Raw genomic sequence first — 23,050 nt, 5'->3', positions numbered from 1 at the left:
GGGTGTATATATGTATAGATATCTGTATGCATGTATATATGTATATATGTACATATTACATGTACATCTATATATATATATATACATCTACACATATGTATACATATACATGTATGCATATAGATCTATATATATACATATACGTGTACATATACATCTATATGTATACATATACATCTCTCTCTCTCTCTCTCTCTTTTTCTCTTTTTCTCTCTCTTTCTCTCTCTCTCTCTTTCTCTCTCTCTCTTTCTCTCTCTCTTTCTTTCTCTCTCTCTTTCTCTCTCTCTTTCTCTCTTTCTCTCTCTCTCTGAAAGTATCTGTCATTACAGTATCGAAATGGTGTACATATACATGTATATGTATACATATACATCTCTCTCTCTCTCTCTCTCTTTCTGTGTCTCTCTTTCTCTCTTTCTCTCTCTGTGAAAGTATCTGTCATTACAGTATCGAAATGTGATTGTTTCAGTTAGTGGAATAGTTTCATTTTTAAAGTGAAAGTATTTGACTTCAGTGTTTTTGTTTCACTTTTGACACGTAATACTTAAATAGTGGAGGAGATATTATGTTGCCGTGGGCTCGAACTCTGCAAGAAGTTAAAAATTTTTTTGACTAAAACACAACTGGAACCCTAAGTAAGGCATGTGTAAAATTTGAATGAAATTGGTTGCGTAGTTCTCGAGTTTTAGGGATTCACACAGACAGACAGACACACACACATTCTCATTTTTATATATATAGATGCAGGCTGCGGTGAATATATTGTCATTTAAATTACTCAAAAATGAAAATAATACTGACATTTCATTTTAACAGATATATTTATCAAAATTACCTAAAAATATCTTGAAATAGTAAAGAGTAACTTTATTCAATAAAATCGCCATCGGCTTCAACCACGCCCTCCAGACAACTTCGGAATCTCCTGCAACTGTTTTGGACGGTCTCCTTGTTTAAGTTAGTGAGTGCTGCCATAAACACTCAATTCATCTTTGGTGTTACAAGGAGTTTTGTTGGTCTCTCACTCAACTGCACCCCACATATAATACTGAAGGGGGTTGCAGTCTGGGAAGTTAGGTGGCCAGATGTTAGTGGTGAAATTGTCTGACAGCCATGACTGGGTTCTCCTGTTTGTGCGGCATGGTGCAGAGTACTGTTGCCAGACATAGGGTCTTCCAGTAGCCACCTTCTTGACCTAAGGCAGCACTACCTCCTCCAAGCCCTTGATGTAGTCCTCCATGGCCTCCATGTTGAGTCTGAAGCCATGTGGGAAGATGAATGGAGGCAAAACGTTACCATCACTAGTGATCACTCCAAATACCATGATGTTGACTGGATGTTTGATTTTTATCACACTTGGTGCATGTTTAGGGGACACAGCAAGCCAATGGTTGTTCTGTATGTTCACCATCTGATCCTGGCAGAAATTTTTCTCATTCGAGAAAAACCAAAGCATGTTCGGTTGGAAGGGATGCTTGAGCTTGTTCAAAATCTTCATAGTATGGTCTTTCCTCTCTTGTCCTTGATGGCTTTGGTTAAAAATTGGCCCTTTCTCATCTTGTATGTGGAATAACAGATTTCTTCATGCACTATCTGCCTGATAAAAAACTCAGACACTCCCATGTCCCTCGCGATGGACCTGATTGACTTGTAGGGATTGTTGTCAATCATGGCCTGGATCTCACCAACAAATATTCAAGAGTTTCTTTTCTTATCAGAATGACCAGGGTGAGTTTTCTGAGCTGCCTTAGCTTCATAATCACCATTAGACTCATCCAACTCTTTCCAAATCTTCTGCACTATCCTCAGATTGATATCCAAACATTCTGAAATGTTCATATTGGAGATTCCAGTGTGAATGCCAAGCTGTACAGCAGGTTGTTTCCAAATTTCTGGCACAGTGAATTGTGTCATGGTGCTGGTTTTCCCCCAGACAGTGCCCAACTGACCCTACTGTACTGTGTAGTCGACAAAATCAAAAACAAGCAAGATGCATGCATGAAATTAAAAATATAAAATGGCGACAATTAACCCATCGCACCCTGTATATATGTGAACATATGTAGATGTATATGCGTGAGTGGACAAATGTGTGTTTGTATATATATGTATGTGTATCTATATGTATATGTGCATGTATATGTGTGTATACATGTATAGGGTGTTCCATAAAGATGAATAATTAAAATGAATTCTTATGAACATGGTTATATTCTGCATATTTCTAATGAGTTATTTCTTCTGTTTGGGTATGGAACACAATGTTGGTCATACATCTATGTGCTCCTTGAAATTTCCAATAACTCTTACAGATGTGTGGCCCAATGCCTCCAATCACCAGGAATTGTGCGTGGTTTCTTGACATATACTTGTGATTTCATATACCCCCATAAGAAGAAATCACAAGGGGTAAGATCACAGGGCCTTGGTGGCCATTGCTGGTCACCATGCAAGGATATCACTTGTTGTGGAAATTTTTTGTGGAGTGATGCAAGTGTTTGGCACGAAGTGTGACAAGTCGCTCCATCCTCCTGAAACCAGAGGTTGTCAATCTCTCTATCTTCCAAGTTTGGCCATAACTGAGGGAATATCATGCCTCGGTAATGTTCTTCATTAATAGTAACTGCATTCTCCTCATCATTTTCAAAGAAGAATGGTCCAAGCACTCCACTTGCCCAAAAACCACACCATACAGCCGCTTTCAGTGGATGCATTTCATGCTCTCTCATTATTTGAGGATTTTCATTTCTCCAAATCTGGCAGTTCTGTTTATTGACAAATTCACTCAAGTGGAAGTGGGCCTCATCACTGAAGATGATTTTCTTTGTAAAATTTTCATCAGCTGCAAGTCTCTCCACAACCCAATCAGCAAATTTCCTCCGCCACCTGTGGTCGGGTGGCTGAAGATGCTGCATAAGTTAAATTTTGCTCACATGCATATGGAGATCTTTATGCAAAATTTGATGCAATGAAATGGTCGGGATGCCTAACTGTTGTGAATGTCAGTGAATCAATTTTCCCAGACTCAGAGTGACACCGTCTCACACAACAGCAATTTGCTGTTCTGTCCGACAAAAACGATTCTGCCCAGGTGATTTGGCCATTGCACCTGAACCAGTTGTTTTAAACTTCGTCATTAGTCTGTGAACTGTAGACTCATTGGGTGCTTCATTTCTCCCCAAAATGGTACGAAGTGTTCGAGCTGTTTGTATCGCACTTGCTCCATTTTGGTAAAATGTCTTCACAATGAGAATGCGTTGCTCAGTTGTAAACTGCTCCATGACACACTGCACACTATTCTGAAAAACAAACAAATAACTATTAGTCAGAGTGAAGAAAGATAGCAAACATGATACAAGCATGCCTTCAAACTTCAAACCACAAAAGTATCACCCAATTCAAATTCAGCACTCTTTATGGAACACCCTATATAAATGTGTACGTGTATATATGTATATATATATATATATATATATATATATATATATATATATATATATATATATATATATATATATATGTATGTATGTATGCATGTATGTATGTGAGTATGCATGTATATAAGTGTGTGTGTGTGTATATATATATATATATATATATACATACATATACACACGTGTATGTGTATATGTATGTATACATGTATATATATATATGTATGTATATATATATATATATATATATATATATATATATATATATATATATATATATATATATATATATATATATATATATATATATATATATATATATATATAAAAGAATGAGATAAATAGATCAATGGCATAAGTAAATTTATATTTTATGTAGAATGTCTTACAGCTGTTTCAGGGAAAATTCAATGCATCCCTTCATCGGAGACGGTAATAGTAGAAGAATGGATTATTACATCTATATGAGGAGATTTGCAGTATGCCATTGGTCTATTTATCTCATTCTTTTTTATATATACACACGCTAATACACGACCCATGTTATATTCCCCATTCATGTTACAACCACATCTGGGGCAAAACTAGTCGGTATACAGCACTTACTCAGTATTACCTGTATCTTTAGGGTCTGGTTGACTCCATTAGCCTTCATAACCTTTATATATATATATATATATATATATATATATATATATATGTATATAGGAATCTTGCAGGCATGAAGTGGATTCGATCCACTATACCCAAATTTGAATTAACACTGCGTCAGAACTTTTCCCATGGTGGAACAACGGTTTTAATCTGACAGCAGTTAGACATGTCCCAGACACCTTTAGCTAGGCCGAAGCGGTGTCTCCACCACTTGACCCTTTCTGATCTCTTCTACTCCATCAAATCTAGAATAGAGATAACAAGACCGCCAGCTATATCCATTGTTCTCAGTATCCTTCTAGATAGCTATAAAAACAGGAGACCCCAAGCAAAGTTCCTTTTTAGTCACCAGTCAGTGACGACTCAACAGCTTAGTCACCAGTCGGTGACGACTGGACATCTAGAGCCATGGACACAAGCAGGCAGCCCCTAAAAGACAAACGGCCAGAGGGAGAAAGAAGTTTACTGTCAGCCACTGTGAGACAACGTCACACACCTTATAACTATTACGAGCTCGCATCCTTTTCTCTTTAACACTACCATCTCTCTCTCCATATAAATACTACTATGAAAAAGTGTACATACAGATACAGGCCGAAATTCTTAACCTTGTATGCTTTACGTACAAACTGTTATACTATTACACTAACCTACCCGTCATGGTATGGCAACTAATAAAGTAACGGTAAATAAATATTTTCTTAAAAACTTCATGAATCGTTCATCTTGCGCATCCTGCAGCACATCGCTACAAACTAACAATTATCATTACAATTGGTAATCTCTGACTTTAACACAGTCGATACCGTTACATATATATACATATAATCAATTCAATAGCTCTTCATCGGGAAGGAGAAAAGGAAGTCTGAAGAATGTGAAAAAGAAGAAACCACCAAGGCACACGTGTAGTTACATTGCTGTATGTATGTCTGTATATATGTGTATGTGTATATATATGTGAACCATATGAAGTCACATGAAAACTGTAATGCCCTGATAGGTTATGATCTTGGACACCAACCACCTCTTACGACTCGTGTCATATGTCAAAAAACTTGTAAGACAATATCTGGACTTAAAAGACATATGCTAGTTCACAAAAACATTACTTCAGAATCAGATTCCATATATATCTATATATGTATATATCTATATATACAGAAGAAACTTGAATAATATCTGTTACTTGTGTTTTAAACCCTGTCAGTCAGCAGCTGGTCTTAAAAGTCATCTAAGTGGTCATCGACGGAGTGATTGTACTGTGTGTGTTGATGGGACGGCTACCATCTCTCAAGATGAAGCAATCATCATATGTATATATATATATATATATATATATATATATATATATATATACACAGTGAACCACAAAAGTTTACAACACACAGTCAAAAATCCATGTTTACATATATTGAGTTAATACAGGTTAATGAAATTTCCACCATTTATGAAGTTTTTTGTAATAAATTCAATGCACCAGTCAGAATTACACAGTAATGAACAGAAAAAAATTTATATGGAAAAAAGTTGAAATTCAAAACACAAAAGTTTACAACACATTTAACTCAATTGGATTATCTTCCAGATATTTTGAATAAATTTTTTTTCCAGAATATCTACAGTGTTCTAGAAGATTTGGGAAGTTTTGTTTGTGAGCATTTATAGCCATTCTATCACCATAGAGTGAACATCATCATCATGGGTAAAAATAAACAAATTAGTCAAGACCTCTGTGAGTGTATTGTTGACCTTCTTAAAAGTAGTGATGGATACATAAAGATCTCTGCACAGCTTAATGTACCCCTGAGTTGAGTTGGTACAATAATACATAACTGGAAATTTTGCAATTCCATTCTCCATCTAGTCTGCTCTGGTCACCCATATAAGTTAGCAGAGTACACAGCAAGAAAACTTGCAAGAACAACTAGTAATAGATCACAAACTACACTCTAGGAGCTGCAGGAAGACCTGGAAGCATGTGAAGTACATGTGAGCAAGTATAGAATTAGTAGATCACTTTATTATTATGATCGCTTTTCTTGTTCTTCAAGAAAGACCATTTCCAGAAGAAATGTCATGTTAAAGCTCATTTGGCCTTTGCAAAAAAAACATCTAAATGAACCAGCAACATATTGGGAAAATGTAGTTTGATCTGATGAAACTAATGTTGAGCTTTATGGCAGAAATTCAATCAGCAAGATTTGGAGAATTAATGGCATGGAATACGTGCCAAGGAATACTATCCCTACAGTCAAAATTGGTGGTGGATTAGTAATGGTATGGGCTTGTTTTTGCTCATCAGGTGTTGGAAGAATGAAAGTAATCGAAGGAACAAGGGTGGTAAAAAGTATAGGGGGATTTTAGAGAGATGTTTAATACTTAGCACTCACTCCATAAACTTGGAACAAGGATAGGCCTTTCAACAGGATAATGATTCAAAACACACAGCAAAGCTGAACAAGAATTAACTGAAAACAAATGGGATTAATGTTCTGGAATGGCCAAGTCAATCTCCAGACCTTAATCCAATCAAAAATTTGTGGAAAGAATTGAAACTCAGAGTTCAAAAGAGAAACCCACATAACTTACTAGAATTATTTTAATTTGTGTAGATGAATGGGGAAAAATAAGTTTATGAGTTACTAATAGTTTCATGTGATGAAAACAACTCACCACTTTATATGTCTGGTGCCCTCACGCAATCCCCAGGGTCTGGCCACATGGCATAACAAGCAAAAACAGGACATCATTTTCCAGTGTTTTCAGCCTTCCACCTTTTACATCTTCTTTCTCACTTTTTCTCATTTTTCCTTTTCTTCTATTGTCCTGTTTCTTTTTATGCCATATAGGCAGAGGCTGAGGATTGTGTGAAGGCACCAGATGCATTATAAAATGTTGTTTAAGTTGTTTTCATCGCATAAAACTATTAGTAGCTCATAAAAATATATACTGTGTTTATTAAATAGTATTTATCTCTCACTAGATGGAGTACTTTTTTGTTGATCATACCATCACAGAACAGTACACTATATATATATATATATATATATATTATCCGAATTTTATAGTATTAAGTATCCATCACAGTTGGTCTTACCAATCAGTTTCGTGCAAAAAATACAATTGAACGTTAGGCAACAAACATTTCTATAAGTACACTCATCAGAAGTAGCCGACATGGAAGGGAATATGGCAATTGTTCTCCACTTCCGGAGTGGATTAGCACAACCAGTTTGGCGTCTGCTGTAAAAGAAGTGGAATGAAAAATGGACCAGGGGATTTGCTCGGAGTTATGTCCTTTGGTTAGGTATGTTGTGGAGCTGACAAAAGTTATCATTGGAGTGGGGAATCTTTGTATCAATAATGTGGTTACTCTCGGGGTGTGGTGTGTGTAGCGGTGTTATATGTATAAATTTTTCTGAGGGTGTTGATATATCTAGTGCTGTGTCCTTTATTCTCTTTTCTTTCTGTAAAGGATAAAGTTGTGGGTTTTTTATATTAGCGTGCGGTGTGTAATATATAATGTGTGTGTGTGGGGGGTATAATTTGCATGGGGGGGTATGTGCTGGGGTGGTGAGGGATATTTGTCTTATGGGGGTGTGCATGTATACATAGATGCATTGGTGTGTGTCATGGTCAAATCCTTTGTGCTAGGTCCAAGGGCATTGGTGGAAAGTTGAGGCAGGGGACTTGTGGTTGCAGTTATGGTGGGTCGCACAAGTATGATAGAATGTACTTTCTTTAATGTGAACAAGAATTAAACACTTTGCTCCTGCTATTGAAGTAAATATCTAGGCGTTGAGTGCCTTTTAAAATCACCCTCTTCTCAGCTAGGCATAATCTGCACTTCCTGCTACTATTGAAGTACGGCTTGCATCTTTCTATGATTTTCCACTTTATGCTGTACTTCGTGGTATTACATCTCTCTGAGATGTTAAATGAGGACTTGTAGTTATTAAAGCAGGTTCTGAAGGGGCCTTCCATTGCCCCTACGTATTTCCGCATGCTCAGTTGTCCGTTGGGTCCTGTTGCTATATATATATATATATATATATATATATATATATATATATATATATATATGTATGTATAAATAGAGAAAAGGATAAAGAGAACAATGGCAAAGTTAGAAATATATTTTATGGATAGAGTCTTACAGCTGTTTCAGGGAAAATCCAATGCATCCCTTCATCGGAGACAGAAATAGTAGAGGAATCGATTATTATATCTATAAGCGGAGAGTTATAGTAGGAAGTGAGAGTGAGTGTGATGCGCTGAAAAAAGAAAGAAAAAACAGTACTTTGAGTGTAGCTTCATTCCAGTAGTAAGTATCCATGCAAATAATCCTTGTGGGTATTTTCCGGAGATAGATAATTGTTGTAGCAAAGGCGGATATAGCAAAGGTGGATGTATGTTCTATCGAGTCCAGAGGATACTGCATGGTTTGCTTAAAGGATATCCCAAATCAAGTGAGAGATGTGTGTAGGGTAAATAGGTCAAGTCTTAAGACAGAAAGGAAAGGGGAGAGAGAAGTAATTCAGGTGGGGAATGGTAGTGACAGGTTTTATGGTCAGTTAATCTGACTGGACAGAGAGAATAAGTATAGGGAGTAAAGGAGGAAGAGGGGATAGAGGTAAAGGTTTAGTAAGGAAGAAGGAATGCGAGGAGGTATTAAGGAGAGGTAAGCTATAAGTGGTGAGGGTGTGGGTGACATTCTAAAAACAGTATTAAAGAAAAAAAGGAGAGAGAAAGAATTAGTAGAAACATGTTCTAAAAATAGAGCTAAACCTAATTTACAGATGGTAGAAGGGGGATCAGATGCTACTATAGTTGATTGTGGTTATCAACAAGGAGCCTGCAGGCGGTGGTGGTGTTATTGGCAAGGAAGTGTAAAGGAAAAGGTATATTAAGTAGTGATACGATCAAAAAAGAAATAAATCTATTCTAAAGATGGTATAAGGTGGACCATTTTGTTAAGTCGAATAGGTTGCCTATAGGGAGTTGTGTGATTATGTTGTGTGGTCATTTGTGCATTTGTGTCTTTGGTAGAATTTAAATGTATGGAAAAAACGGTGATTGCAGGTGCTAAATGCTTCATTATATCGATTAAGTAGAGTGGGAGAATTGTATTTTAAAATATGGAACGCCTCCTTTAAGCAGAGCTTGCAATTAGAGCGCTGGCCCTGGTATGGAATTCCGGAGTCCAGGATGAACCATTTTAAAGTATACTGGGTATTTGTGCTTTTGAGGTGATGAATGTGGTTAGCTAGTGTTGTAGATTTACTGTGTTTGTCATATCTAAAAGAGTGCAAATGGGCTGCGTATCGTTGTTTGAAGTTTTTAGTTGCACCTATGTATGTAGCTGTAGTGTTATCTAATATATTTCTTACAGTGCATTTATATATTACGTTGTATCTTACGCAATGCATTTTTAGCGGATAGATCGTCCCGGAGCGACAGTTACAAGTAGATGAGACTTGGGGGTTGTGTTCGGTGGTGGGTGAGGTATTATTGTTGGAGGATATGTTATGTGAGGATGTAGAAGAATCTAGATCAATGGAATTATTGTTGTAGTTATTTGTCCCACCATTGTTATTATTATAGGAAATGGTATTATTATTATTGAGTATATTAGTGGGTTGGGATCTACTGTGGTTTTGTTCAAGTGCACGAGTGTTAGTGTTAGATGAACGTATATTAATGTCTACGTTGGGTATATGCATGCGCCGAGTGCTAGTGCTAGCATAGTTATGGTTGTGTAAGTTTTGGTAATAGAGTGAAAGTTTATGTTTATTAGAAGTTGCTATAATAGATTCGAAGTTAGGAGTGGTTGAATACGACAGTTTCAAAGTGGATCTGTTGAATATAGAATGGTATTTATGTTGTCGGGGGAAGTTAGAATCAAGTATTTTAAAGAAAGATTTAGCTAAGTTCCTAGTGTTAAGTGAGAATGGGGGTGGGTATACCAAAGTATAGAGCAGCCGCCGCTTTTTGGGGGGGTTCTGTGTATGTTGTAATCTAAGTATTTAGGTGGAGAACAGTTGTCTACATTTTTGGTGTAGCTAACTGTCTTATATATCTTAGATTTAGCCCTAGTGTTATAAGTGTGTTTGTGGGATCTGTTGGAATATGTGGTTGGTTGGTTGCGGTTGTGATTAATGGTATGTCTTTGGGATGTGATTTGGGATATAAATTGTTTAAGTCTGGTGTTATGGATGTATTTTATTTGTTGGGAGAAACCGCTAGCAGCGAGAGCTTGATTGTAGTATGGAGCGTGATTGTTAAAGATTTCTTCGGAAGAGGATAGATCAGATATGCGGGTTGAGATACCCATGATTATGTTATCGAAGGTAGATCTGTGGTGATTAGAGTGAATATTGAGGTATTTTAGGTACTGGTTAGGTTTATGATAGGGGGAGTGTTGCGAGTTTGATAGGTTTAGAGTGACATCTAGAAAGTTAGCCGTTTTATACGCATGTTCAAATGTGATTGATAGATTCATATTAGAGAAGAATTTGTGTAGATCCTTTTTAGTCCTTTCCATAGAAGATTTGTTAATAGCCTTGGTAATTAATAAAGCATCGTCCCTATATAGACCACCATGGGTATTAGGGGAATGTGATCATAATTGGTGAAGTATATATAATCCAACTAAATCTGTGGCCTGAGCGGAATCAGAAGATCCCATGGTTATATCAAATAAGTTGTTAGAGCTATTACTATGTTGATTAGCTTGGCACCAGAGTTTGTTTTCGAAGGATATAAGAGTCTTGCGTGCATTGAGTATAATGTTAATTTCCAGAGGGGTTATGCTAGTAAGATTCCTAGCGAAAAGAATAACCTTATTTAAAAGTTTAGGAGAGATAGAGGAATAATAGTTGTTAATATCAAACTGAAGGAACGAGAGAGAGTTTTTGTTCTCCAAGGTGTGGAACCATGCAATAACCTCCCCAGTGTGGTACCATAGATTAGCGTTTAATTTCTCTTTGACAACAGGTATTATCTTGTCTAAAATATTTTTGCTGATTCTTCCGAGGTCGGATTTGGTAGGGCATATTAGGCGTATAGATGGTTTTGTAATGAAATCCTTCTTATGATCCTTGAGGTTGAAGTGTGCAGGGCAGTATGGTTCTGTTCTGTCGTCCACATTTAGTTTCCTCATGAGTTTGCAGTGGCTGGTGTTGACTTCATTTAAGGCAGATGTTGATGCCAGCTTGTAGGATCTGTTGAGCTCGTTCCTAACGAATTTGATGTACTCCTCTATGGTGATGGGATACAGATTTCCTGTTTTATCAGAAAATATGTGTAATTTGGGGGAATTAGAAATTCTTTTTATGGTCTGTGATAGTCTTTTTTGAAAGTGAGAATTGAATTTAGAGAATTTAATATTTTTGATTAAATCTATCATATCCGCTTCGAATTTTTCAAGATGTGGATTGTGTGGAGGATTATTATACGATGTGAGGTTGAATTTGCTGTTACTTGAGTCGTTCCTATATTTTTGGTTATCGTGGAAGAAGGCCTTCCTTCTCATTCGTCGGATGAGATCCCTAGTCTTAGCGAGAAGGAGTAAGGTAAAAGATTTTTGTAAATGAATAGGAGTGTCTTTAAGGGAGAAGCCAAGGAACTCTTTATCCATTATTTAGGTGTTACCCGTTATAAGTGCTAATAATAGCAAACGATAAGGTTAAGAAGGGTATTGAATTTAACTAAACCCAAAGATACAGGTAATACCGAGTAAGTGCTGTATACCGGCTAGTTATTCCTCATTCGTTGTATAAACAGGATTGGGGATTATAAGTCGTGTATTAGCGTGTGTATGTATAAATAGAGAAAAGGATAAAGAGAACAATGGTAAAGTTAGAAATATTTTTTATGGATAGAGTCTTACAGCTGTTTCAGACAAAATCCAATGCATCCCTTCGTCGGAGACAGAAATAGTAGAGGAATCGATTATTATATCTATAAGCCGAGAGTTATAGTAGGAAGTGAGAGTGAGTGTGATGCACTGAAAAAAGAAAGAAAAAACAGTACTTTGAGTGTAGCTTCATTCCAGTAGTAAGTATCCATGCAAATAATCCTTGTGGGTATTTTCCGGAGATAATTGTTGTAGCAAAGGTGGATGTATGTCATATCGAGTCCAGAGGATACTGCATATGGTTTGCTTAAAGGATATCCCAAATCAAGTGAGAGATGTGTGAAGGGTAAATAGGTCAAGTCTTAAGACAGAAAGGAAAGGGGAGAGAGAAGTAATTCAGATGGGGAATGGTAGTGACAGGTTTTATGGTCAGTTAAACTGACTGGACAGAGAGAATAAATATAGGGAGTAAAGGAGGAAGAGGGGATAGAGGTAAAGGTTTAGTAAGGAAGAAGGAATGCTAGGACATATTAAGGAGAGGTAAGCTATAAGTGGTGAGGGTGTGGGTGACATTCTAAAATCAGTATTAAAGGAAAAAAGGAGATAGAGAAAGAATTAGTAGAAACATGTTCTAAAAATAGAGCTAAACCCATACCAGGGCCAGTGCTCTAATTGCAAGCTCTGCTTAAAGGAGGCGTTCCATATTTTAAAATACAATTCTCCCACTCTACTTAATCGATATAATGAAGCATTTAGCACCTGCAATCACCGTTTTTTCCATACATTTAAATTCTACCAAAGACACAAATGCACAAATGACCACACAACTCCCTATAAGCAACCTATTCGACTTAGCAAAATGGTCCCCCTTATACCATTTTTAGAATAGATTTATTTCTTTTTTGATCGTATCACTACTTAATATACTTTTTCCTTTACACTTCCTTGCCAATAACACCACCACCGCCTGCAGGCTCCTTGTTGATAACCACAATCAACTATAGTAGCATCTGATCCCCCTTCTACCACCTGTAAATTAGGTTTAGCTCTATTTTTAGAACATGTTTCTACTAATTCTTTCTCTGTCTCCTTTTTTCCTTTAATACTGTTTTTAGAATGTCACCCACACCCTCACCACTTATAGCTTACCTCTCCTTAATACCTCCTCGCATTCCTTCTCCCTTACTAAACCTTTACCTCTATCCCCTCTTCCTCCTTTACTCCCTATACTTATTCTCTCTGTCCAGTCAGATTAACTGACCATAAAACCTGTCACTACCATTCCCCACCTGAATTACTTCTCTCTCCCCTTTCCTTTCTGTCTTAAGACTTGACCTATTTACCCTACACACATCTCTCACTTGATTTGGGATATCCTTTAAGCAAACCACATGCAGTATCCTCTGGACTCGATAGAACATACATCCACCTTTGCTATATCCGCCTTTGCTACAACAATTATCTATCTCCGGAAAATACCCACAAGGATTATTTGCATGGATACTTACTACTGGAATGAAGCTACACTCAAAGTACTGTTTTTTCTTTCTTTTTTCAGCGCATCACACTCACTCTCACTTCCTACTATAACTCTCCGCTTATAGATATAATAATCGATTCCTCTACTATTTCTGTCTCCGATGAAGGGATGCATTGGATTTTCCCCGAAACAGCTGTAAGACTCTATCCATAAAATATATTTCTAACTTTGCCATTGTTCTTTTTATCCTTTTCTCTATTTATACATACACATGCTAATACACGACTTATAATCCCCAATCCTGTTTATACAACGAATGGGGCAAAACTAGCCGGTATACAGCACTTACTCGGTATTGCCTGTATCTTTGGGTTTAGTTAAATTCTATACTCTTCTTAACCTTATATATATATATATAAATTTAATAATAGGATGAATTCTTTTATAAGAATTTATCAAGTAGCTAGCTTGAAAAAAACCTCACAAGGGAAAAAAATCCATCATTTATTCCCCAAAATATATTCTATAAATAAATATATATAGAGATATTAATATTTCTAAGTCTCTCTAAAGGAGACTATGGCAGCGGTACTGGAAATTAATAGTTATAACCAAGCCAACATGGCAGTCCAAAAAATAGGACGAATGCTGCCGTTGATTAGCTCCAAGAGGCCATATATATATATACATACAGAGGTAACAGCAACAGGACCCAACGGGCAATACCCCGAAACAAGTCTGTAGATGCCAGATCAGCAAGGTGAAGCAGCTGACCTCCCCTGTTCGAAGGTTATAAAGGACACAGGTTCGTGTGTCACATAGCTAGCTAGAGGCGATGGCCTCTTGGAGCTAATCAACGGCAGCATTCGTCCTATTTTTTGGACTGCCATGTTGGCTTGGCGATAACTATAAATATATATATATATATATATATATATATATAGTGTACTGTTCTGTGAACTAGAGAAGTTTCAGATATGGAAGCAAGGTCTAGAATCAAAGGGCCTAGCAAAAACCAAAGTCTTAGTAAATAAGAAGGCAGACAAATCACAAATTCCTTCAGGCAGATGGCCCTACTCAGTCTGTAGAAAAGGCATAGGTAGAAACTCCATAATATGTACCCAGTGTAAGCTATGGACACATAAGAGGTGCAGCAATATTAGAGGAAGATTAACAGGGAAAATAGCTCTTGTGTGTGGAAGATGCACAGACACAATAAACACCAAAAATGTACAGAAAATAGACCCTATCAACTGCAAGTGAGGTAAACTAGAGGCAGTAGATAGCTTCTGTTATCTAGGTGACCAAGTAAGTAGTGGTGATGGATGCTCTGAGAGTGTAGCTGTGAGAATAAGATTAGGCTGAGCAAAGATCAGAAAGCTCCTACCTTTGTTGGCTACAAAGGGCCTCTCCGTTAGAGTGAAAGGCTGATTGTATGATGTCTGTGTGCGAACAGCTATGCTACTTGGCAGTGAAACACGAGCTGTGACAGCCAAGGACATGTGTGGGCTTGAAAAAAATGAAGCCAGTATGCTTCACTAGATGTGTAATGTTAGTGTGCATGTTCAACAGAGTGTAAGCATCTTGAGAGAAAAGTTGTGCTTAAGAGGCATCAAATGTGGTGTGCAAGAGAGATGATTGTGCTGGTGTGGTCATGTGATGCATATGGATAAGGACTGCTGTTTAATGAGGTGCCAATCTCTAACTGTGGAGGGAACCTGTGGTAGAAGTAGAGCCAGGAAGACATGGGACAAGGTGGTGAAGCATGATCTTTGAACATTGGTCCTCATAGAAGCAATGACTAGTGACCAAGACCTTTAGCGATATGCTATACTTGAGAAGACCCATCAAACCAAGTGAAATCATAGTTGTGGCTGATGCTGGTGTTACGTAACTGGCATGTAAAAGGCACCTTTTGGACTTTGGACCTCATGGAGGCAAAGTAGCTGATGCCAGTGGCATGTGAAAAGCTCCTTTCGCGTGTTGGGCCTCACGGAGGCAATGACCAAGGCCTTTGGCATTATGTCGTGCTTGAGAAGCAGACCCATCATGCCAAGTAAAATCACAGTCAAGGTAGATACTGGTGTCATGGAAATGGCATCCATGCCAGTTTTACATAAAAGCGCCCATTACATTGGAGTCTGGTGCAGCCTTCCAGAATGCTAGCTCTGGTGAAACCGTCCAACCCATGCCAGCATGGACAACAGATGTTAAATGATGATGATGATGATGATGATGATATATATGTCTGTGTATGTATATGTAAATCTCCACTGTATCTATGTGTATATATATATGTATGTATATTTGTGTGTATATATGTGTGTATATGTGTATATATACATATATCTATATATGTATCTATATATATATATATCATCATCATCATCTTCATCATTTGATGTCTGTCTTCCATGTTAGCATGGGTTGAACAGTTTGACAGGAGCCGGTCAGGTAGAAGACTACTGTGTCTGTTTTTGATTTAGGACAATTCACCGTAGAACAATTCACAAGACAACTGACCGTATGAATATTTCATCACAAGGACATTTTGTAGTAAAGCATAAGAGAAGGATAAAAAATTAAAATTAAAATAATGAAGGTCATACACTTTACTTAAAATGTTATGCTAAAAAGTTAAAAATCATGTAAGTTCATTGCAATTGCACACAAATAATGTTGTTTTTGATCTTGATTGTAACCTCTGACAATGCTTAGTATGCGCTTATAAATATCTTTGTATTTTTACTTGGTTGCAGTTTCTCCTCTTGCTGCATCATTTACCTTCTTTTTAGAAAAAGATTCTTCATTCTCAAGACAGTGATGAGTTTCTATAAATTTGGATGAGTATTTTTAACAGATGCTTGCAACGCATTATGGAAACGTAGGAGGAACTCTACATCTACGAGCTCCCCTGCCTCTCTCCCCACCAATGTAAAGCATTTCAAAGCATTTTTACAGAAATGATAAAAACAGTGTTACATTTGCAGATGGAAAATTGTCAGATAAACTTAGAAAATTAGCTTGTTCAAAATCAGTTGTTAGATTTTCAGGTCTTACGGACTTGAGCAAATCTTTAACCCCTTGAAAAAACCTATTGTATGTATCAAGAGTCTTATTCGGAAGGTGACCATAAATTCGTGGGCTGCATACATGTCCTATGTTGACATGTAGAGTATATAACTGATAATAAATTTCAGGACAAACCTTAAATGTTCCATTGCATGCCCAATTTTTATGTATTTCTAGATCGTGCAACCTTGCAGTTGACCAAAAATCAACATTCTGTTTTCATCTTCCACCCCACTATCATAGAGTAAAAACCTTTCTCTGTTCTGTAGACACAAATTCTTCGAGATTTATATAGCTGATTTTTGATCTAGGTATAGGAAGTACTATTTCTTCCTTTTGTCTCCATCTTCTAATGTTTCCTGATAAAGTTGAAGTTGATGGCATAAGAGAGTGTCCTTCATCCTCTAATTCCCCACATGCAGCACCAATCAAAGATCTTGAAGCTAACTGGGATTTAAGTGCATTTTCTTTCATATTTGCTATTGTTTCTTGCATTTTTGGTTGGCTAGGATTTGATGGATGTGTATGCTCACTTATAATTTTACAAATAGAAATTGCTTCACTATTCAGTTTTGTACGCACTCTTGCATTACAGTTCCTATCAACACACTTCCAATAGACCTTGCCTCCATATTTTCTTTCTTGCCTATAAATAAAGTTAGCATCATCTATGAACTTATCACAACCTCTGCTGCTTTTAATAGTGTACAGCATCATAAGGGTTTAAGTTTCAACTTTTAAAGAAAAACTAGCAGAAATATCCAGCATTGCCTGGATTAAAGAAAATAATGAAATTCGAAAATGCCTTTTAGACCTCTAACATGACACATGGATTATGCAGTTCTCAACAGTAATTAGCTGAGGTACAAACTATTAATGTCAATAACATATTTTGTCCAATGTTCTCACTGTTAAAATTGTTAAAAAAAAACAGGTAGTTCTTTGTCTTTGCAATCACCTTCAATTGTCAGTACTTATTTGAAACACATTGAACCTGAAAATGCATAAACTTGAGAAGAACCAGCCTGCAGGCACTCCTCTCCTGTTAAAAAGTACATCAACTCCATGCAAAATACATTTAAATGAGCATTCATTATAACGGCATTCCCACATGCATTCTTTTCAAGTTATTTCGATGTTACACTCGCTTGCCCTAAGCCTTATTGCACGCAAATGGAGAAAACGTTTACTGCGTATATATCAATCACTGTACGCCAGCGTCTAACAGCTTTGGCTTTTTAATGCACAAAAAATTGAAATTATTTTTTTTCTGTGCCTCTGATTAAAATTTTCGAAAAACAAACCCAGCCACATTACCTGGAAAAAAATAATCTTTATTGTGCTGGTTTTTCGTAAAATTTTGCGCATGGGAAAGGCAACAAAATCGCCCCTCCCCACTTTGAATGGGATAGTCCTATCTTAAAAAGTAATAATCGATTGTCTCGGTAACCATGGGAGTTGGAGGGCAATAAAAATCTCCTGAACATGAGCGGACCATGCTGGCGCTCTGTGCTGAATTTCATGCGATTCCACTGCACCGTTCCCGAGTGAATCTGCCAACACTCAATCAATCAATCAATCAATCAATCAAGCAATCAAGAACACTGTATGAAAACAAGCTTTTTGTGTTTGAATTTTCAAGATAAGTTTGTTATTTTTAAATAAATGTTAAACAACCTTTCTGCTTTTAAATTCTCATTTCAGCAATTAACAATGCAGTTTTAAATTTAAGCAACCTTTCTGTTTTTAAATTATCATTTCAGCAACTACTGAAAATGACTGCTGTAAATACTATCCCTTTATCTACCTTATTTAATTAACGACATAATTTCAAGTTTCTAAGCTTGGCAAAATGTCCTTGCAATGAAATATCCATACAGCAAATTTTTTTTATGGTGAATAGTCCTACGGTGAATTTGTTTACAGCAAATTGTCCAGTCACCATCTGTTTTGACATGGTTTTTATGATTGGATGCTCTTCCTAACACCAACCACCATGTAGAGTGGACTGAGTGCTTTTTACAGCTGGATGCCCTTCCAAATGCCAACCACTTCACAGTGTGGCACCAGCACTGGCAGGGTCACCAAATAACTTGCAAGACAAGGAATCTTGAGTGGGGAGGGGGCATTAGAGGAGGTGATCTTAAATTAGATCATGAAAGATTAGAGTGTGACAGAGAGACAGAGGCAGAAACAGATATCTTGCTGTAGAGGAGCATGGTTATCCAGCCAAGAAAGAGAGGAAAAGAGAGAGAGTAAGAGGGAGAGTGGTAACAAGAAAGAGAAGAGAAACAGGTGTGTTGCTGTAAAGGAGATACAAGGTTACTCAGCCAGAGGGAAAGAGAGAGAGGAAAGGGAGACAGTAAGAGTGCAAGAGAGAGCAGGAGAGAGATGGTGGTAAAGTGCCACAAGGAATGGCGTTCAGAGCATAGATGAGATAGTAGAGTAAGGAAGAGAAAGATAAATTGTAGCAATTGCCAGGGTATGCCTTCAAAGTATGGGAACATAATATACATAGCCAGATATTGCCAAGAAGGCATGAGTAGGGAATAGGAGTGGGGATTGCAGTGAGTAGTGAGAACCTGGGTATAAAGAGGGGATTGGGGAAAGCAGTGGTACAGTGAGCAGGGCGAAAATTATTATAGTGTATGAAGAGGAAATGTGAGGAAAAGAAAAGATGCAGTTTGGGAGAGATGTAGTTTGGATTCTAGGGGTAGGGTATGTGAAAATTTTATTGTTACATGTTGGCGTGACACAATGCTTCTAGCACTCAGTTAAGCTCTAGAATCTCATAGTGCCAGACATCTTGGTCCATTGTCATTTCCTCCATGAGCCTTAACATCTTAAGATCGGTTCTTACCACTTCGTCCCATGTCTTCCTGGGTCTCCATCCACTTTCAGCGATCCGCACATGTCCAAACCAACATAGTCTCCTCTCCTGCATGCCACATTTAATTCCTCTTATGCTTAACTTTTCTCTCGGCACAGTTATGTTTTGCTGTTCATGCACACTGATGTTGTACATCCATTAGAGCATACCACCTTCATTCCAGTCTACGCATGTCCTCTGCATTCAGAGCCCATGTCTCACTACCATGAAGTATAGCTGTTTGTACACAAGCATCATACAATCTACCTTTCACTCTCAGAGAGAGCTTTTTTTGTCAAATGAGGTAGTAGTTCTCTGAACTTCCTCCATTTTATTCTTATTATAGAAAGAATACTTTCAGAGCATTCACCACCATTACTAATTTTGTCACCTAAGTAGCAGAAATTATTTATTACCTCAAGAGGTCCTCCTGGGCATTTGAGAGAGTCTAAGTTTTGTGTGCTCTTAGTGCTTATTGTTCCTGTACATCTGCTACTCATGAAAGCGACCTTGTCTGTAAATCTACCTGTGATTCCACTGCATATATATGATAATGTATTTGTTTTTGCAAGATTCCTGATCTGGAATCAGATGTTGAATCAGTTATTGTTATATTTGTGGATAGTCACATTTTTTTCCCCAAATAACCGCACACACTATATACCCATTTTTCAGCTCTATTGTTATTCTTATTTTAGTGTCCTTTGTTTGAAATCTTTCATCACACTTCCTGTAACCTCTTCAGCAACTCTTCATCTGTGTCGCCTATTCTGTTTAGACCAGTCTGTCTTTCTGTGCTGTGTATCCTTATCTGCACATGCATTTATGTTTGTATCTCTGTGTGTGTGTGTGCATATGTCTGGTTAGTATTTGTGTTTAGTGTGTATGTATATGGGTTTACTACACTTCTTGTGCCTGTGTCTTTTATTTTGTTGTTTGGTTTATTCATTTATTTATTTATTCATTTCTTTATTTTTTTCTCAGTCTGTCTTAAGTATGTGTATGTGCATCTTGTGTGTGTGTATATAGGTTTATGTATAATACAGTTTGTATATGTGTCCATTTTTTCTTCTCTCATTCTGCCTTTACCTATTTCTTTACTGCCCACAAGGAGCCACACACAGAGGGGACAAACAAGGACAGACAAACGGATTAAGTCGATTATATCGACCCCAGTGCGTAACTGGTACTTAATTTATCGACCCCGAAAGGATGAAAGGCAAAGTTGACCTCTGCGGAATTTGAACTCAGAACGTAACAGCAGATGAAATACCGCTAAGCATTTCGCCCGACGTGCTAACGTTTCTGCCAGCTCGCCGCCTTTAGTCATCATATTGTGTAGTATGGTGGGCAGGGTATTATTGTTCCATTCATGTTTTCTGTTGAGGCTCAGTCTGTCTGTTACTATGCATGTGGCCTTTATAATCTAAGTGTTGTGTTTGTCCTCTATGTTCTAATTGAGCATGTTGGTAGAACACTGACAAGCTTTTCTCTTCCTTGAGCTCCAACCAGTGGTCACCTATCTGCTCCCCTATGCTATGCACTGTCTCCCCAATGTATGCTGTTGTCCTGTTTCTGCACCATCCTTCAGTACACCTTATGCTATAGACCACATTCCTAATCTTACAATTAACCCGTGGGTTCATCCTACATACTATACAATTGTTATCCATACCTGGGGGCCTTTCAAATGGATATATTCTACAGATCAGGGATTTTATTCTGTATTTTATGTACAGAATGGACTAAACAGAATAGGAAGAGACACATGGGATGGAGAGTCACCGAAGAAGTTACAGGATGTGTGATCAAAGATTTCATACAAAGGACACTAAGATAATAATAACAATAAAACCGAAGTGAAGAATAAGTATGTGGTGTGTGTGGTTATTTAGCAAAAAAAAAAAAAAAAATTACCATCCCCAAATATAACAAAATATTTATGTATATCTATATATGTGTATATGTAGGTGTTTGTGTGTATGCATGTGTGTGTGTATATATATGCACTCATTCACAAGTACTGACTGAATGCACAACACATATGCAAAGTCACACAAGAGTACACCCATGGCACGTATTACACAGTTGACTATAGGCTCCAGATCCAGCACAGAGAAAGTTCAAAGTGTGGTGAAGTATAAACAATAACACAGTTGGGTTGAGTATCACTACAGCCATTTCAGATGTGTTAGGAGTAAAATTTGACACTTAGGATTCTTCACATAAATAGAACATAATGCAAGTTGATCCTCCCATCTTGGTTACAGCTGAGAGAGTGAATAGTGTATACTATTTCAAAGTATACACACATGGTAATAGATTAATGAATTCTTTTAAGGGAATGAAATACAGGGAGGAAATGAAAAGAAATAGAAAGGGAGAAATAGGGGGAAAAAAAGAAAAGAAAAACTCTCATCTACCCAAAGGATAGCAAAGGGTTTCAAGGGCTAACAGTCAATGGGATGAGATGATCGGCCATTATTTGAAAGCATCAAGGTAAGCAAGAGAATGAGGGATTGTAAATAAATTTAAGACATAACTAGAGAACAGCAAATGGGGTACCAAGAAGGCTTCACACACAAATGTATGTATGTATCTCTTTATTTATTTATTTTTGCTTGTTTCAGTGACTGTGGCCATGCTGGGGTACTGCTTGAATTTTTAGTCGAATAAATCGACCCCAGTACTTATTTTTTAAGCCTGGTACTTATTCTATTGTCTCTTTTGCCAAATCACTAAGTTATGGGGATGTAAACACAGCAACACTGGTTGTCAAGTGGTAATGGGGAGGACAAACAGAGACACACACAAATATATATATATATATATATATATATATATACATACATACATATATAAGGCAAGAAGAAAATGGAGAGAATCCAGAAGTAGTATTCATCAGCTGTTAGACATTATATTATGTCTATTTATTTTAAGCAGTTCAGCTAATATATCAGGTCATCCCATAAGTTATGTCCGATTTTACCTTTTTTAAAATTCAATGAAATTTAATAGTATTTTAGAATGTCTAATGGAATTAAAGATTATTTTTATGCATTTGTGTACATTTAAACTAATTAAATATTATTTTACAGAATAAAATAGAGTTAGAATTTCTTTGATTAAAACCCTTTCTAACATGGAAGTATCCAAAAAGCATTTAAGGCGGATAATGCTTTATGAGTACAAAAAAGGAAACTGCAGCGACTCGAAACATACACTCAGTTTATGGGAAAGAATGCTTGAATGAAAGAACTTGCAGAAGATGGTTTGCAAAACTCAGAAGTGGAGATTTCAGCCTTGAAGATGAAGATTGAACAGGACGTCCAGTTGAGTTTGAGGATAAGCTCCTTGAGGCATTACTTGAATAAAATCCTGCATTATCAGTTGAAGAATTGGCAATAAAGCTTAGTTCAAACCATACAGCTGTTCATCGTCATCTTCAACAACTTGGAAAGGTTCCTAAACTTGGGAAATGGGTGTCTCATGAATTGTCTGAAAGCAATCACAAATCCTGAGTTGACATCTGCTCTTCTCTCCATTCTCGTGAACTCATTTCACCCCTTTTGGATAGACTTGTGACTGGTAAGGAAAAATGGATCTTCTATCAAAATGTTAAACGTCATAAACAGTGGCTTAGTAAAAGGGAAAAAGCTCAACCACTACCAAGAAGGGAA

At 37.1% G+C, this 23,050-nt stretch overlaps 1 protein-coding gene across 8 annotated transcripts in view; it reads left to right on the top strand.

Annotated features, from left to right (window-relative positions):
- LOC106875848 (excitatory amino acid transporter 3-like) overlaps positions 1-23,050 on the top strand; it is a 410,144-nt gene that overhangs the window by 377,535 nt on the left and 9,559 nt on the right. The window contains exon 11 of one of the 8 annotated variants that reach the window (XM_089355174.1): positions 22,001-22,076. The exons of 6 other annotated variants lie outside the window; for them this stretch is intronic. In XM_089355174.1, the coding sequence (XP_089211300.1) occupies positions 22,001-22,046 (46 nt within the window). In that variant the 3' untranslated portion in view covers positions 22,047-22,076. Of the gene's footprint in view, positions 1-18,264; positions 18,286-22,000; positions 22,077-23,050 lie in introns of all 8 variants that reach the window. One more of the 8 variants, XM_052969534.2, reaches the window with a different exon arrangement.

The sequence above is a fragment of the Octopus bimaculoides genome, chromosome 7, assembly GCF_046866305.1.
Source record: "Octopus bimaculoides isolate indiv1 chromosome 7, ASM4686630v1, whole genome shotgun sequence".
Classification (NCBI taxonomy): Eukaryota; Metazoa; Mollusca; class Cephalopoda; order Octopoda; family Octopodidae; genus Octopus; species Octopus bimaculoides.
The sequence above is the reverse complement of the archived record's forward strand: the minus strand, read 5'-3'. Positions and strand labels throughout refer to the sequence as shown.